We start from the raw sequence: 19,841 nt of genomic DNA, 5'->3' as shown, positions 1-19,841 counted from the left end.
TTTGGGTAAGTACAGAGAGAATAAAATTATGTATAAAAGGGGAGAATTGAATAGACTGCCATTTAGATAGATAGATAGATAGATAGATAGATAAATAAATAAATAAATAAATAAATAAGCTCGCTCGCTCTTTGGTGCAAATGCAGAAAAGTATTGATGGCAGACCATCACTGTCAACACAGCTTCACGCAGGAAAATCAGGAGCCTGCATTGTACTTACAGTATAGGTGTCTAGACATAACAAGGGAAAACTGTGTCTCTAAAAGGAGATTATTAAAATGTGAAATTATTGATTGAAGATAAAATCTCAAAGTTTTTACAGTTCATGACATGGGAACCAGGGGCTCCAATATCTACAGTGCAAGCACACATTTTCCTAATTATTATTATTTAATGCTAAACTTTTGTTGAATCATTCTATAAATTACATTGGGTAAAATAGTAAAAATTGTCTGTTTTTTTTTTTTTTTAGTATCGAGTGTTTCTTTGTTTCCTTAACAAAAATAACATGTATTTTTCCACTGTAGACAGCCCTGATGTTACATTATGCACAATTTACCTAAAGTTTAGAAGTATTCATTTGACTAGTATTGTGGTCAAACATTGCTCTTTGAGACTCCTGGTCTGATTATGTAAAAATTTTTAATGAACTCTGAAACATAATTCAACATATTCATAGTTAAATGGCTTCAGACTTTTAGAGGCATTAACACTACAATCTTAATTCCAGCATAGTGAATAATTCTGATTAGATTTCAACATAAAACCACTCAGAATAACCACTCGTGCAGCATTTTTAAATTTAGGCAGAATTCCACTTTAAGCAATGAGGTACCTGGATAGTAAAAATTCAACAGTGATCAGTAAATGTATCAGCTGGCTCCCTCTCCTGGCAGAGTCCTGACAAATGTGTAACAACGTAGACACGACTTTATCAAATCACAGGGCTCAGCCTCAAGCAGTGCCGGCTCTATAGGGGGCAAGGGTGACCATTGTCCACCCAAATTCAAAGCCAGCTCAACCAACCAAACATCGTCTTTTTCCTTTGCTTATTTCTGATTGGTTCTTTGAGTAGAAGTAAACTGATAACAGATAAATTGCTTATAGTAATGTGAAGGTAAAATATTAGGAGATTTTAGAAGATTTTAGGCTACTTCACCACGCCCCCTTCTCACTCAAGAGAACCAAACGGAGTAGGGGAGGGCGGGACTAGTTTGTGAACAAAACGCTTCTCGAAATTCTATGTAAACTCTAGAAAAACAAACTCCCGGACATTTGTGAAATTCCGCCCGGACATATTTTTAAGTCTAAAACAAGAGGACATGTCCGGGTAAAAGAGGACGTCTGGTCACCATAATATATATTGCCAGAATATTCGGTTCAGTGCTTACCTTGTTGCCAGCTGTATCTGCCCGGATTAGCATTGTGGCCAAGAGCGCTAATATACAAATATCATGCTTCAATACTTTCATGTAGTGGTTCATTGTTTGTTTCAAGCCGAATGTGCTTAAAGTACAGCATTACTAAACATAGTGCTGCATCATGCATGTTATTTTAGAGAGAGAGTGTTTGCAGTTGTTTATGCATATTGTTTTTCTTGCTTTTTTCTGATTCAACCATCCAGAAATCAACCTTTTCTGGATGCATTTATTGGAAATGGTACAGCATAATCGCACTGCTGGGATGTAATCAACCTATAAATGTGTCCTTTGAAGTATGCAGTCCCTGAATTGGACTGGCATCCCTGCTCAAATCAAACCCCATCCAAAGCAGTCTAGAACCGGGCCTAGTCTCAAGGAACATATCCACTGTCTATTTAAATGATCAATTTTGCATAGTAAATATGGGAAACATATCAAATAAATATACTTGTCATTTCCACAAGACATGATATGGACCACAATATTTTGACACAGAAACAATGCACTTATAATGCTACATTAAAACTCAACAGTGCACAGTTCAACAGTTTTTTAACTACTGACTAGATCTATTATATATTTAGAAAAGTATATTCATGACAACAAAAATATATTGCAATGGTACAGCACTGTAATCTTGCCCACTTCTAAATCCATCTAACCCAAACCATGAAAAGGCAAACTACAGATTTAACAGAAAAAAAAATTAGCACAGAGTTTTCCACTGTGAAGGTTTGAATTCATATTTTAAAGAATTCATCCTGTACATTTACAGTGGGCTATAAGCACCACTTATAGAGACCAAGGGACTATTAAAAAGAGAAATTGTACTGACAGTCACAATGAACTAACCACTATACCGACTAACACAACAATATAAAGAAGACTAGATTGTATTAGGATTGTCACAATATTTCCAATATATGGGAATAAATTATTTAATCACTCTTTAGATATAAACAATAGATCTGTAGAGTAACTGAAAATAAGTCATTTTTCTCATACTTACAAAACAGCAACAACATTTGTTTATTCATTTACTTTTTCAGTTTTCTTTTTCAACAGGTTCATCTTGATCAGGGTTGTGGTATGTCCAGAGTCAGCCCTGGATCATTGATTGCACCCTGGATAAGGCAGCAGTCCATCACAATGTACTGCTCTCACCCAGTCACTCACACACTCACACCTGTGGGCAATTTCACATAGACAATCCACTTATGAATGTGTTTAAGAATTGTGGGACGAAATGAAAGCACCCACACGGACACAGGAAGAACACCAAAAACATCCTCACACACAGGTGAGGATCAGACCCCATGACCCTGGAGCTGTGTGACAGTATCTCTACCTACAGCACCACCGTACTGCCCAACAATCATTCAAATGTGACCTTTAAGTTTTTATAGAAACCTCAATCCACAAGAGGTCATCATGAGCAATGAGCAATTTTATGCTCCAAAGAGCAGGTCTTTCAAATGTGGACTAACATGTTAAAATAGGTTTAGATTATGTTTTAAAACCTATACTACAGTATTCTGGAATTTATGAAAGTAAATAATACAAAAATTATTAAATTATATTAAATATTACTTTATTGATTATTAGATTACTTAGATATTCAACAATGACAGTTTTAATCAATATATGCATTTTTAAAATTGTGGTCACACTAACTCCTCGCCCTTTATTCAGATTTCTGACAGTTATAGCACCACTTTCTTTTTTCTTTTTGGTTAATTTTAAGAATTTTTTGATGCGGTGTCACTTTGAGCCTGAGGTTAGAGAAGCCAAACATGCCGATGGTTACCTGAGAAACGGGAGAAGAGGGAACGCCTCTTTAGAGAGAAAGGACGAGGACGACAGACTTTCACTGGGGTGGGGTGAAAGAAATGAACAGCCATAAGACAGGGTGGATGTTTGAGAGAAAGAGAGAGAGTGAAAGAAAGGTTACAGTAAAAATATTTTTTTGTGTGTGTAGAGAAGGAGAGGGGAGAGAGAGCAGACAGGAAATAATAGAAGAACAAAATTTCTTGAAATGGATACAAATAAGGACTGGAGTGACCAAGAAATATAATGAAAGAAACAGAGAACATTTACATGAAAGGGACACAATGAGTGAAAGATCATAAGGAAACTGTAATTTTCCCAGATTTGACCCTCTTGTTTTTCAGCATTTTAATATGTTAGTCTAATATTTCTCCACTTTTAAATATGTTTACGTTTAATCGAAATGTGAGAATACATCAAACAGGTATAAAACACCTTAACAGAACAGACTATCTCTCCTCTACAGTGATGACCGTGCTGTAATACTAAGGATCACCACAAGATGTCAGTGGAGCAACATGATAATTACATACTCAAACTTCCAGTGCTATAGCTCTTCCCATGGTCTGAATCTGGGTGGCCTTTGAATGGATTACACACGGATTTATTCCATAAAATTACTGTTGTAGGTTGAGCTTGGCAATATTTACTTATGCTTTATTGCCTACATAAAAATCCTTCTGATGTTCTGAGTCTGAAAACGGACAGTTGAGGGGATAACCACTGACGCATACTTACTAAAATCACATAGGTGGTAGTGATACACCACAATAATCTTACCTACTTCAAATTATGTTTTATGTAAACTCTTAGCTTTCCTTTTCTGTCTCCTTGTATTACTGATTAATGTTTTTCCAGTAATTACCAAGAATGTTTGCAAAGAAATTTACTTAAAAAATCTATTGATGGATTTGTACATTAATGCACATTTCTAAATCATATTTGTAAAGAAATAAACCAACATTTTGTTCTGTATTATTTGGGTTGCCTTTATCAACTGATCACATTTCAGATTTCTGAAGTTTTTTAATTTATGACGGTGCAAGAATGCACTGAAAAGAGAAGAATGCGGAGAGATGCTGAAGTTACAAAAAAAAATCCAGTGCAGTTCAAGAAGTTTTTTGTGTTTGAGATGCTACTTTTCAGTATCTATTTAAGCTGTGTTTACTCATATTTACCTTAACATAAAACATTGCTTCACCCCATTCAAATATTTTTGGTTAAGTTTGGATGAACCATATTGACTGATATTATTATAAACTAATTAGACTTAAGTTTAAAAAAGTGGGAATGTTATACATGAAGAAAGAGAGGGAATCGTTGGGTTAGTCTGTGTATGTTTCTTACCTAGTGTTGGGGCACTTAGTGCCATTACACCATAGTAGGAGAAGGGTCCCGTTTCAAATTTCATATTTTCATTTCCAGCCTCCACTTCCACACGACCCTGTGGACCACCCACACACAAAACACCATGAATCACAAACTACTGAAGTAACTCTTGCAACACTATACAACTCTGCATTAATCACTCTATTCTCTATATTACCAAAAGTATTCACTCATCTGCTTTTGCATGCATATGAACTTGAGTGACAGCCCATTCTTAATCCAAAGGGTTTAATATGATGTTGGCCCAGCATTTGCAGCTGTAGCTCAACTCATCTAGGAAGGCTTTCCACAAAGTCTAGGCTTGTGTTGATGGGAATTTGTCACTATTATTCAGAAGCGCATACATGAGGTCAGACACTGGGATGAGAAGGCTTGGCTCAGTCTCAGCTCTAATGTCACTTTTCCACCACATGGATATGGCTCGGCACGCTTAAAGCCTGTCGCTTTTCCACTGGCAGGGCTCCACCACAAAATGGAGCCGGTGATGTCGAAAACCACAACAATGGCGGCGCAAAACCACAAAAGTTAGGCACTATTTACTCATCGCGTAATTGCGTGTTATTTTAGTTTTTTGGACTAAACACCGCTCCTTGCCTCAGTTCTCAAAGATCAAATTTTACTTTTAGTTGCACTTTTGGCCATCGACCCAAGGAGCAGATAAACCTCTTACAAACACCTCGAGGTAAACGGTTGGAACCCGAGTGAGCCCGAGTGAGCTGGGACTGAAAACTTACCCGGAACTAAGGGGCTGAGCCCAACTCCTGAAAAGCAACCCCACACCAAACTTTACACCAGGCAAAATGAAGTCAAACAAGTACCATTCTGCTGAAAACCGCCAAACCCAGACTTGTCCATGAGATTGCCAGAAGGAGAAGCATGATTAGTCTGTCCAGAGAACTCCACTGCTCTAGAGTCCAATGGTGACATGCTTACACCACTGCATCTGACGCTTTGCATCACACTTGGTGATGTAAGGCTTGGATGCAGCTGCTCATCCATGGAAGCCCATTCCATGAGGCTGTCTACACACTTCTCTTGAGCTAATCTGAAGGCCACATAACATTTGGAGGTCTATAGGGATCAGAGCCAGTCCAGACATTCCTAGGGTCCTAAGCAAATTTTTATAAGGGGCCCTCCTACCTGAACTCTAAGCCAAAATGTGACCATTTTTTTGTGACTCTCCACTCGTATTTTCTTGTAGCTGTATATACTCTAGCGTGCATCATTGTGTCACCTTAAATGTTGCAGTAGTTTTGACCAAACACCTGCAACTGCTTCATTGTTTAAGCTGAAAAGGTAAAATATGCCAGTGTTATTGTGATTGTGTGAATAACGTGGCAGCATTTAAGGTGGAACTGAAACTTTGCACTTGATAGTAACTGTGTCATGTTTTAAGGTGGAATGGAATAGTAAGAAAGTTTCAGAGTGTACTGTGTGTTTGGAGAAGTTCAAATGAGTACTAGACCATATAAAAACACCAGTATATGTTTACTTTTCTGCTTCATAGTTTGGTTCATGACACTGTGAGGCTTTTAAGGTTGTGGAGAGCAGCTGCGCAGTGCATGCCTCCTCTAAATATATTCCTGCGACTATGTTATTAGACTATTATTTTTTAACAATGCAACCTTGCGAAGAACAGTCACAGGTTTACCTCATTGCTGTTACCGCAGCTCAGTGTCGTGGAGTCATTTTCCCTTTTTTTTTTTTTCATATCCTGAAGGGTAGTTTCGCTTCATCTTCTGATGATACACTAAGTCTCCCTAACTTGATGCAAGGGGGCCTTTATTAATTTGTGGGGCCCTACGCAGCATGTTTAGTGAGGGTAGTCCAGCTCTGGCAGGGGTTGACTTTGCAGACAGTTGGCGTATTCTGCAAACTATGTGCCTCAGCATTTGCTGACCTGCTCTGTCATTTTACATGGCCTACCACTAACTTGCTGTCATTCCACTGACTGTGGAATATTTAGTAGCAAGGAGACGTTCAATCATGGTACCATGCTGGAATTCACTGAGCTCCTGATAGCGATCTATTCTTTTACAAATGTTTGTAAAAGCAGCCTGCATGCCTAGGTGCTTGGTTTTATAAATCTGTGGCCATGGAAGTGAATGGAACACCTAAATTCAGTTATTTGGATGGGTGAGTGAATACTTTGGCCATATAGTGTACAATTCAGTGCATTAATATAATAAAATTACAAATTAAAATTAAAATAAATATAAAATAAAATAATCAAAGTTCAATCAAAGTACTTTTAAAATATGCAAATGCTAAATAATAATAATAATAAAAGGCCAATTAAAAAAAGCTCATAACACTGTCCTCAGACCAGCGATGCCAAGTGAACAACAGCTATCAGTTGTGTGGAAGATTAGATGGCCAGATGAAGCAGTAGTCGGAAGAGAGACTGATGGGTAAATGGACAAAGAGGCCTGTGATTGATTCAGTAGGGTTAAGTGTGTATGTTTGATTCAGTGAGAAGCGCTTGTGAGAACTGAAGTCAGGAATGTGAGAACTGCAGCATCAACATAGCACAGTTAATCCTCACTGAGACAACACAGTTCTCTGACATGCACACACACAACCACACATACATACACACAATAACCACACAAAAACACACACAACTGCATAACTGATCTTGTAACACATGCATTCTTGGTTTCTCCAAAACTTTCAATTTCACATTAAACCCCATTAAATGATTTTTTTACATTGTTTGAATAACTGAAATATGGAAGAAACTGAAAATTGTGAAACATGGGTGGAATTTCTCTTTAAGATCTAAGCTAATTTTTAGACATCACAAGGCATGGCACTGCTCAGTACAAATACAAAACATAATAACTTGCATATTAATGACCCCTACATTTCTCACTCAGCAAATGGTTAACATTTTAGCTTAAAGTGCAAGTATGGAAGCAAATCTGTCTCATCAGACTTTGAAATATTACCACATTTGAATTTGTAGCACTGATTTTTGTTTTTGCACTGAAATAATGCATCTGAATTTTTTTTGCACGGAAAAAAAAATGCATCTGAATTCTTTTTTGCACAGAAAAATATGCATCTGAATTCTTTTTTGCACTGAAAAAAAGTGCATCTGAATTCTTTTTTGCACTGAAAAAAAGTGCATCTGAATTCTTTTTTGCCTGGAAAAAAAATGCATCTGAATTCTTTTTTGCACTGAAATAATGCATCCGAATTCATTTTTGCACTGAAATTATGCATCTGATTTTTTTTGCACTGAAATAATGCATCTGAATTCTTTTTTGCACTGAAATAATGCATCCGAATTCTTTTTTGCACTGAAATAATGCATCCGAATTTTTTTTTTTCACTGAAATAATGCATTCGAATTTTTTTTTTCACTGAAATAATGCATCTGAATTCTTTTTTGCACTGAAATAATGCATCTGAATTCTTTTTTGCACTGAAATTATGCATCTGATTTTTTTTGCACTGAAATTATGCATCTGAATTTTTTTTTGCACTGAAATAATGCAATCCGAATTTTTTTTTCCACTGAAATAATGCATCCGAATTTTTTTTTCACTGAAATAATGCATCCGAATTTTTTTTTGCACTGAAATAATGCATCTAAATTTTTTTGCACTGAAATTATGCATCTAAATTTTTTTTTGCACTGAAATAATGCATCTGAATTATTTTTTGCACTGAAATAATGCATCTGAATTATTTTTTGCACTGAAATAATGCATCTGAATTTTGCTGCCTATGATTTTAAGTCTTCAGATTTACACCTCTGAATATTTTGCTTTGAAATTATGCATCTGAATATAACTGGTCTTGAATAGAACTCATGGATTTTCAACAACACGTTTTCACTGTTATTATTCAAGGTTAATAAATTCAGCAACAAAAATGCTACTAGTGCAGCATTTAAGGTGAAAGAGAAAATCCTAATGAATCGATTGCTCATTCTTGGTGTCCTGGATGTGTACTCTGAAATTTTTTGTAACTCGTATTTTGGTATCTGAATTTCATCTACCGAATTTGAGCAACTTTGAAATATATTGTTTGATTTTTTTTAGCTTGAATTTTTTATCTGAATTTATTAACATTGACTAATAACAGTAAAAATGTGTTCTTAAAAATTCACGAGTTCTATTCAAGAGCAATTATATTCAGATGCATAATTTCGAAGCAACATATACAGAGGTGTAAATCTGAAGACTTAAATTCAAAAGCAGCACATTTCAGATGCATAATTTCAGTGCAAAATATTCAGTGCTACAAATTCAAAGGTGGTAATATTTCAAAGTCTGGTGAGACAGATTTGCCATAGAAAGACAAAGCAGTCACATACAGATGACCCTGGCCTGAGTACTGGACACTGAAAAATGAACAGACTCACTCATTCACACTCAAGGCTCAAACTCAATCACTCAAAAAAAAAAAAAAAAAAAAAAAAAAAAAAAAAAACTGAGATTGAGATTGTATGTGTCTAAATGTGTGAATATTTTTTCTTACCCTCATAAACAGGCTACTAACGTCTTTTCTTACCCTCATAAACAGGCTACTAACATCTTTTCTTATAGATGTTCTTCTCTCTCTCTCTCTCTCTCTCTCTCTCTCTCTCTCTCTCTCTCTCTCTCTCTCTCTCTCTCTCTCTCTCTCTCTCTCTCTCTCTCTCTCTCTCTCTCTCTCTCTCTCTCTCTCTCTCTCTCTCTCTCTCTCTCTCTCTCTCTCTCTGCCAGTAAAGATCAGTTTGAGAGGTTATTTAAGCTCCTGACTTGTACCGCTGTGAACTGCTGCTGCTAAGCTCCTCAGGCCTCCACTTGCCTTCCTCCTGTTCCCTTGCTCTGCTCTGTTTCATCCTCTAGCTGTCTCCTCTCTCTTCCTTGCTCTCTCTCTTTCACAAAGAGAGATAATCACCTATCCATGCAATTGGCTCTGAAAAATGTGTTCTTTTGTTGCAAATGTTACTAGTTGGATGAGCTTCAGAAAACACTGACAAAAACCCTATTAAATCCAATCAGAAACTGTGGCTCTTAGTTAACATCCAGTTCTCAATAAAATACTATGCTACAGAGCTGCACTAGTAAACCTGAAGACAAATTATGAAAAGGCAAATCTGCCACCACACATTAGTAAAAAAACCAAATTCTTAAAAACAAAATCTTTGCACTGTAACATGCACATGCAAATTAATTTTTGGTGTTGCAGATTTAGGGTCTTGGAAGTGATTTCCAGATCCTAAATTGTATGCTTAGGTTTGTAGAAACAAGAATAAGACAAGGACATAGTCTAAGACAAGACCAACACCAGGACACATTCAGTCCAAGTCAAGACAGGGACTGTCTTTCAGGTACTTAAATGTTTTTCAAAAGATACAAATAGAAGAAAATATTGAAATACAGTAAATGAAAAAATACATATTCTTATGTGTTTATGTATGTGTGTACATGTACATAAATACATACATACACAAGAGTGTAATTTGTAAACTTTGTATCCCAATCTTGGCATTGACTCTTGTTCACTACCATTTCTAACTACAGCAAACAGGGTTTTTCCAAATCTTTATCAAACCTTCTATGAAAAAAATGTATCACTGAGGCAATAAATAAATAAATATTTTAAATACAGAAACTGTGCATGTACAATAAGTGAGTACATTTATCATGACTACATCATAAAATGTTATGTCTCTTTTCATTATTTTACAAGTTCAGAATGTTTTCTGCCCTCTCCTGTGGAGATATTCTGTTTTCCAGTGATAATTTGCAGGCAGGTCTTTCACAAAACACTACTTCCATTACGAAATCCCCCTGTTGTGCATTTCATTTCTCCTTTCACCCATTCATTTTGCTCATTTCTCCCCCCACTCACACATTTCTGTTATTCATTTTCTTCTCCTCCTACGCACTCCTTTTCTACTCTCTCACAGCAGCACATAAACATATACCTGAAAATGAATAACACTGGAAATAAACAGTTAGCCAGTTAAGTGTTTCAGGAAAGAGGTAATTACAGACAGTTCAGTCCATGTGAGTGCTGTATTCCAGCAGGCTCTCATTCAGGGTATCAGCACATCAGCCAGAGGAAGTATTAAACTCGGTGTGGCCCAAAATAAACAGCAGCTTGGATCAATTTTCTCCTGCTGCTATTTTCGTTTGACTACAAAATGCACTTCAGCTTTTAAAGAGGGGCTTCATAGACATTGGACAGCAGTCTGCTCACAACGAAGTCTGAAAGAAAAACCGAGGGGAGATAAAAAATAATGCTCCTGAGGGTTATTTTTCACAAGCTTTTAGTGCTACTTTGATGTTTTCTGAAGAGATACTAATGCAGGATGTCATGTTTCAGCTACAAAGCTTCATCACTAGGGCTCTCACTATTGATAATATTAGAGCTGGCATAATCCAGCAACCATAGTACTGAATAAAAATGTCAAAGAATGTCATTGTACTTTACTTCACAACAACAAATGCTTCATTCCAAAATGCTTGACAAATTAAGAAATATTCAGATAACCTTCACATTCAAAGCACTATGTGGCAACAATGCACATTAATGTAAGTATTAGACCCACTGGATAAATTACAATTATGTAAATTATCACACATCCTCTACAAAGAACACGTTTTAGGTAAATAATTACTACATTTATCCTGAACTTAATAAGGAGGGGGGTGTAAACTGAACACATTACATATTTTTCCTAATATGTTAAATAGAAAAAATGTATTTGTTTAATAAAAACAACAGCAGAGAGAAACTAGGCAAGACTAGTTTTGCCGGACCACCAGTCACCATATAGCCATTGTCAAAGAGGTGCTTCTGGCATTTCAAAAAAAGCAAATGGTTACAAATTTAGTGTCCCAAACTGGAATGTGAAATATAACTGAACTAACAGTTCGTACTCACGCATGCATGTTCCAACATTAGGAGTCAGTCAGTCATTAAGCAAAAATGCCCGGTAGGCAGTCCAGCAAAAAGTTTGCAGACACCTGCTCACTCATTCATTCATTGTCTGTAACTGCTTATCCAAGAGTGTTTAAATTTCTGTATAAAACTGTACATAAAATACATTCTATGGGCTTTTCTTCTTACTAAAATATAGACTTATGCCCAATAATCACTCCACATTAATCTTTCATGAAGGTCACTTTCTCTGCTCTTAGCAGCGAGTGAGCAAGCTAATTGCCTTTTTTTTCCCTGAGGGGGATTTAAGAAAGTCATGCAGGAATAAATAACAGGAATACTGCACATGCTAATAACTCTATGGAGCCATAATCAAAATGGCCTTTATGAGCTTTTAGATATCAGCATTTATGAGCTTTACCCAACATAGCCATTGCCTATGTTGTTTACGCTGTTTGTAAACTACACATCTGCATTACTGCACTCTACAGAGATATCAACAGTGAAGTGGATAAGAGGCTGAGAGATATTGAGGAAAAATGCATTGTGGGTTTTTAATTTTTTCCCAAGAATATCGCTGTGATTATTTTCTATAATTTAATGTCCAGGCTTTTGTATTTTTTATACGTGCTTGTGATGTGGTACTCATATCTCATGTCATATGCATGTGCAACTTTGTGTTACAGTCGAACCCATTGACTGACTGATAAGAACAGAACTCTATCCAAAATGGCTCCCTGTTCATCATTTATTCATTCATTATCTGTAACCGCTTATACAGTTTAGGGTCGCAGTGGGTCCAGAGCCTACCTGGAATCATTGGGCACAAGGAGGGAATACACCCTGGAGGGGGCACCAGTCCTTCACAGGGCAACACACACTCGCACATTCACTCACACACTCATACCTACCGACACTTTTGAGTCACCAATCCACCTACCAGCGTGGCACCCGGAGGAAATCCACGCGGACATGGAGAGAACACCCCAAACTCCTTACAGACAGCCACCCAGACCAAAATTGAACTCACAACCTCCAGGTCGCTGGAGCTGTGTGACTGCGACACTACCTGCTGCACCACTGTGCCGCCCATCCCTATTCATTATTCCCTGTATTATTCACTATATAGTACACTATTATAGGGAACTGAATTCAGGAAGGTAGCAAACGATTTTAGACACTTACATCATGCAGGTTTTTACCAAACAATGGTAAGGATTATGGGTAATCTGCTATGTGCTATAGTTCATGGGCCTAACAAACTTTATTAACACAGTGCCAGTGCCATAGACCACAACCTTATAGACTAGTGCACACTCACTGTAACACCAAATGTCTTCAGTCACACTGTACTTTATTTATATACTTTATATACTAAATATTCTTTGTTATTTTCTCCTTTGTCATTCAGAGGAGAACGGCTTCTATATTTTAGTCTGTGTGCCTCTGAAGGTTTCCTCCATTTTTGTTCTTGAGTATTACAGTATAATACATCAATATTAGTGGCTGATATGGTATACACATGAAAAAAATTGGGTTCAAATCCCTGTTCAGACAGGAAAATCCCATTAATCAAGTAAGTGCTTAAATAAAAGAAAATTTTTAGCAGTCTGAAAATTGCACTCCTGATAATTGTGATAGAACACTGATTACACTTTCAGCAGTGATGTATAGGAATGATTAAGTCCTCTGAGGGTGTTGCCTTGCTTGACAATGACTTGACACTGAGAGTAAATGATAAACATGAAGACATGGCTCTGAAAGATTTATTGTCCATTACACATAATGATGGACGCACACACATGCAAATCATGTACATGTGTGAATCTCTGTCCCTCAGCTTAGGTCAGACTTGTTTACACTTTAACCAGAGCTGTGGTGATGGGACTTCAGAGTTTTTGCAACCTTGTTATTAGCCTGTTGTTGTGGGGTGTCCTGAATGTTTACATGTAAACAGCCCTCCACCTCCCCCACAGTCTAAATGGAACACTCCATATGTGAGGTCTATAATTTGGCCCCTAGCAAAGAGCAAACCACTAAAACCACTTGGGGGGGGGGGGGGGGGGATGCGGCTCTGTGGCTAATGAGTATTTTTAGGCCAGTATTGACATAACAATATATGTCTGTGTGTATCTGTAACTTCAAAGAAAAATACACTTAGCCTTCAATTAGGTACAACAGTTCATTTTGTAAAATGACACACTAACACTGTAACACTGTAATGAATTAAAGCTTTTGTAAGGCAACAAAACACCTACACAGTTCCCTGAACACAAAAAAAAACCAACACTTTAAAATAAATATTCACAACAGCTTTTTTTTTCACTGAGAGAGAGAGAGAGAGAGAGAGAGAGAGAGAGAGAGAGGGAGAGAGAGAGAGAGAGAGAGAGAGAGAGAGAGAGATCACCCGTTTTAAATATACCATCACAGTTAGGACATGTTCCAGAAGAAAAAAAATTAATTACTATATTTCCATTCATTCATTATCTGTAACCGCTTATTCAGTTCAGGGTCGCGGTGGGTCCAGAGCCTACCTGGAATCATTGGGCGCAAGGCAGGAATACACCCATACACCCTGGAGGGGGCGCCAGTCCTTCACAGGGCAACACAGACACTTGGTCAATTTTGAGTCGCCAATCCACCTACCAACGTGTGTTTTTGGATTGTGGGAGGAAACCAGAGCACCCGGAGAAACCCACGCGGACACAGGGAGAACACACCAAACTCCTCACAGAGAGTCCATTTTATTCCTTTCATTAATTTTCTTTATCCAATTCAGGGTTGCGGAGCCTACCTGGAATCACTGAGTGCAAGGCAGGAACACACCCTGGAGGGGGCATCTATTCCAAAACCACACTATTAGTTTGGTTTGTTGTGAGACAATTTTCAAATGTAGCGTGTGTCTACAACTATGCATAATATTTGGACAATCCTTTATTTCGGGCAGCATTTACGGTTTCATTAGTTAAAGAGTATTAGCATATTGTTGGGAGACTGGAACAGAAAAAAAATAAGGAAAATAATTTCAGCAAACCTTTGGAGTGAGGGTTTGGGGGCATCAACCCATTTTTGACTAAGCGACAGAGCCACATGGGGGTATAAATAAAGCAGTAGCTGTATCCACTAGAACACAGCACATGCATGGAAAGATAATATGTGATTTATTTATTAGGCTCCAGAGTCAGCTCAGCAAGACCACAACTGTTCTGTACCTACTGTGGGGTATTTAACAGCGGAAATACCACCTGCCTCTATCCTGGCAGTCTGGGACACATGAAGAAAGGGCAAACATTTTAGACAGATCACAAAAACCTGTACCTTATGAAGCTCCTAATGATCTATCTGCCTGCAGAGAACTTAAAAATAGCTTAGAAAATAATTAAATTCACCCATGTGTTAGCTCCTTTAGTTTTACCCTGCAGCTATGAGGATAATGTAGCTAAAATGTAATAAAGGTTTATATATACCAACTACAGAACCAGGCAGTTAAAATGCAATCATGGACAGGACCTTTAATTTTATTTTTTACTCTTGCAAAATATTTGCATTAAGGAAACAACATGCTAGTCACAGCAAACTGACACGCTGTGCCATATTGTTTATTAATCAGATATGGGTACCTATGCACCACTTGGACACAGGACACACAAGGCAGCCATGATGCATACGCAAACGTGTAGTTTACAGCAAGTATATCTATCCCCAACAGATTAAGTGGGCTAACTACACAATCCTTATAGGTAAAGTGCAAAATTATTTTTTTTTCAAACTAGAAGTCAAAAAACAAAGATTTGAATTTCTGTTGCACTGTCATACACTCCAGGTATGAGATAAATTCATGAACCTTGGGCCAAATTTGATTATGGACAGCAGACCCAAAGATGTAACAAAACAATATGATCTTCAGTTCTTCATGTGCTGGAAAATCTGCTGATTAAGAGAATGTTTTTTCCTCTGTGGGCAGAGCCAAAATTTAATGTTAACGCCTCTCTTTGTCACTAGGCCTGAGATTACTTAGCCTAAATGTCTCTTAAATCGTTTTTGGCACTGTATATGTCATTTATATATAGTTCTTTAATGTAATAAAAACTGCAAGATTCTTTTGTGAGACAAATGGGTTCCTTTTTGTCATCACTTTCAATAACTTACTCGCAGTTGCTTGAACGTATGTAAATCTTTTTTTTTTCTAGAGTGAGGCTCTCTAAAGAAAACTGCACATGGAACATGAATAAACAGCATTTTTAAACAGTGCTGCTGTAATAACTGAATATATCCTTCACTGGGGTGAAGTAAAAACCAGGCTCATATCTGCAGTCTCAATGTGGTTGTTTGCACATTGGGAGAAAGAAATATACCAATGGGCAGAATGTCTACAAGAGAAAAATAAATCCTCAGTACTGGCCAAAGAAAGCACAGATATTGTGTAGGCCTCTTTCTATTTTGGAAAAGGGAAACAAGCAAACAATCAACATTTTCACATTCAGTTCCTCTTTCAGGAACTGAAAACCTATAGCATTTCTGTATTCATCTCTTATGTTTCTAACACATTCAGAGCTGCTGTACAACCTTGTACCACAAATGCCACAAAAGAGGGCACACAAATCCATTCATTCATTATCTGTAACTGCTTATCCAATTCAGGGTCGCGGTGGGTCCAGAGCCTACCTGGAATCATTGGGCGCAAAGCAGGAATACACCCTGGAGGGGGCGCCAGTCCTTCACAGGGCATCGCAGACACACACACACACATTCACTCACACCTACAGACACTTTTGAGTCGCCAATCCACCTGCAACGTGTGTTTTTGGACTGTGGGAGGAAACCGGAGCACCCGGAGGAAACCCACGCGGACATGGGGAGAACACACCATGTCAAAAAATTTTGGAATGCAAATTGTTCAGCTTGGTTATCACGGTAACAGCAACAGAGACATCATTCATTCATTGTCTGTAACCGCTTATCCAATTCAGTTTCGCAGTGAGTCCAGAGCCTACCCAGAATCACCGGGCGCAAGGCAGGAACTCACCCTGGAGTAGGCGCCACACTTACACGTATGGACACTTTAAAGATGCCAATGTGTAAGCTGGAGTGGGAAACCCACGTGGACACAGGAAGAGCACACCAAACTCCTCACAGACAGTCACCTGGAGCGGGTCTCGAACCCCCAACTCCAGGTCCCTGGAGCTGTGTGACAGTGACACTACCTGCTGGCCACCGTGCAACCCAACAGAGACATCAGTGATTTTTTGTTAAATGAGTTTGCCCAGCTACCAAACAGCAGTAATACATATTTTTCTTGTTTTCGCTGTCTGTTGTATAGTAACAGGTCAAAACAAAGAACAGATCTAAATGAGACAACAGAAACGGCAAATGCTCAATCAAAAATAATATTAATAATACTAATAATAATATTACTCTGCCCCTCTGCAGAACAGTAGTAGTTCTATATAGATAAAACATAAAAACTAACAGTTTTACTCGCTGCTGCTTTCCTAGTTCTTATTTCCTGCCCTTTAAAAAAGTGCTTTTCAAGTGTTTTTACCTGCAAGATGAGGATAAAGAAGTCCACAGCTTTGCCCCGTTGGTAGAGGAAGTGCTGCTGTGAGCGCTTTTCATTTTCATTGAATTTGATCTCCTGAATTACATCTGGGTGCTTCAAGATCCTCAATAATACCTTCTCAGAGATCTGAGCCTGACTGAACAAACTCACCTCTGTAAGACAGAAGAGGAGAGAAGAGTGAGAAACAGAGGAGAAATATGGACAACATTAATGTAGGCTAAAATGCATTAAATAAAATTGAAAAATTCAACATAATAATTATATTAAAAATACCCACATAAAAAGTGCATTAATGCTTTGTTTGACCAAGCTTTTTCCATACACTCCACAGTCAGAGTCAAGATGCTGAGCCAGCACTCATGACCTCCTACTGACCACAGAGCCTTTAACTAACACTACCTACTTCCACTTTACTCAGCACCATGACTCCATTTAACAGACAAGGTCTCACTGCTAGCAGCTCACTGGCAATCTTTTTTTTCCTTGTGGCCCCAGCCAACTTTACATTTGACTTTGGCCCCTCAACGCTAAATCAAGACTAGGCATTTCTGTTTTATCTAGGTGCTGGAATGAATTCTGTACCTGTGGCTAGGAAGCGGTGGGCAGCCAGCAGCAGCTGTGGAGAAATCTTGACTTTAGATTCACTCTCGTGTTTGAAGGCAGAGAAATCTCGCTTGTTCTTATTGGGTGCCACTTTCTTTCTGGTGCGATTGTCAGCTGTATGCAAATGGAACAAGAAAGTAAATGATTAGACACAAGTTCATCAACATCACTCAATACCAGGTACACAACATGTTCAGGGTTTTAATTCACCATGACATGCTAGCACTTTTAATGATTAAGAGATTACTGAGTAAAGCAGTTGAAATGTAAAATATTTGTGTAACAATATTACCACAAGAAAAGACTAAACTAAACTTTAAACTTTCATATTAACTTTGCAGCTTAGACCTCAGCCAAAGCTATGAGAACCATATGGAAAAAAAGATGCACAAACAAATGAGTCAAAGGCCTGTTCCACCAGTCACCAGCCCAACATGACCCATCATTGCTGAGTTTTTTAAGGAAGTATGACTCTGCTGTATATATAATTTTTCGTGATATTTTTTGCATCTGTTCATGGTGACTAAGTAAATGTAGTGTTGCATGTGATTATGCCAGAATAACAGGTTTGAAAACTTCAGATTTCTCTGAGAAACAAACTCACTGTAGAGGTCAGACTCATCCAGGATTTCTGACTTGATGATTTCTTCAATGACATCCTCTAAAGTCACCAATCCCAAAACCTCATAAAATGGATCCCCCTCCCCCTCGTTATTCACCTTCTGAACAATGGCCAGATGAGATTTACCTGTGAAGAAAATCATTACACAGAAGACATAAGTCAATTTAGTTGTCTTCCAGCAGCTGGTTTCTTAAACTGATTAAAACAACTTTTCTGACTCAATGAGGCTTACGGGTACAGGAGAGAGATTGTTCAAACACAAGAATGTTTTTGCTGAGAAGTTTCCTTCACTCATCATACTTCCTGTTTATCACTATTTTAAAGTACTCTAGTAGAATTCAGCATATTACAAGAAATCTGTTCACAATAGAAAAAAAGCAATGAGACACCATCTGGCATAAAGCAGTAATACAGTGCAATATAACACATTGTTCAATCCATTTCAAATAAACTAAGAGCAATGTATTTAAGTAGCAGGTATTAAAACAGCATGTGCCTTACTGTAAGCATCAATAGTAAAGTCAAATTTCACTATTTATTTTTTTATTAAGTTTTTCATTCAGTGCTACTTTGCATATTAATGATATGACTGTTTATGGACTTTAGCCCTTGTTTGTTATTGTGAGAGCCTGATAAAGTAGAACTCCTCAGAAATGCTGAATACTGCTTAGGGCCTGGAGGGTGAGTCTCACTATAACACACACTCAAACATGCAAATCACACACACACACCCATATACAAACCAGACCTGATGGCAAAATTAATGAAGAAGATTAGTACTGTACATTTACCTAGCCCTATAGTCTCACAACAAAAATATCAAATCAACAAATAATAATAAAAAAAATCATACAGACTATTTTTGGGGAAAAAAGACATAAAAAATATTTACTTATTACTTGTTCATGCACTTATCAAATGTGAATTTTACTGTGTGTCTGATGATAAGAAGACTCCAGCAACACTGCAGTGCCTGATCCTCTTGTGCCAACAGAACACAGGCTAACAACAACACCATATCAGTGTCTCTGCAGTGCTGACAATGATCCTCCACCCAAATCATGATAAAAAGCAAAAAGACTGAAGAAACAAAAAAGGTATTTTTAATGTTATGACGTGATGTGTATCAGAAATTATTTGTGGTAAAGATATACAATGGAAGCACCCAGGAAAGAGGGCACAATGTTCATCCAAGGTGGTCCTGGTGCAGTAAAGGGGACATCTACAATTTTAGGGAAATGCTGTTTCCTCTTGTTCGTTTACATTCAGAAGCTCCACATATTTTAATGTATAACATAACATTAATGTTTAAAGTAACGTATTTTAATGAAAAAAAAATATATACTGTTGTTTTTATGTTGCTGAAGATTAACTTGTCTGCAAGTTTTATTCACTGTAAGTTTGAATTACTACAGAAAATCATTTGTAACTCAGGCTGTTTAATTTTGTAGTAATTTCAGTAATGACATTAGCCATCCCTGAGTTTGGAGACATTTTCATCTTCAGTAATCCAGTAATTACTTTTTTTATA

General features: G+C 37.5%; 1 protein-coding gene across 1 annotated transcript in view; it reads right to left on the bottom strand.

Annotated features, from left to right (window-relative positions):
- The window catches only part of LOC136676942 (metal transporter CNNM4-like), a 39,106-nt gene that overhangs the window by 4,130 nt on the left and 15,135 nt on the right, over nt 1-19,841 (bottom strand). Inside the window, exons 2-5 of the mRNA XM_066654255.1 lie at nt 18,293-18,436; nt 17,668-17,802; nt 17,068-17,237; nt 4,596-4,692 (exon numbers count right to left, since the gene is read on the bottom strand). Coding sequence (XP_066510352.1) covers nt 4,596-4,692; nt 17,068-17,237; nt 17,668-17,802; nt 18,293-18,436 — 546 coding nt within the window. The remainder of the gene's footprint in view (nt 1-4,595; nt 4,693-17,067; nt 17,238-17,667; nt 17,803-18,292; nt 18,437-19,841) is intronic.

Source organism: Hoplias malabaricus, chromosome X2 (assembly GCF_029633855.1).
Source record: "Hoplias malabaricus isolate fHopMal1 chromosome X2, fHopMal1.hap1, whole genome shotgun sequence".
Classification (NCBI taxonomy): Eukaryota; Metazoa; Chordata; class Actinopteri; order Characiformes; family Erythrinidae; genus Hoplias; species Hoplias malabaricus.
Note: the sequence above shows the minus strand (reverse complement) of the source record. Positions and strands in the feature narration are given on the sequence as shown.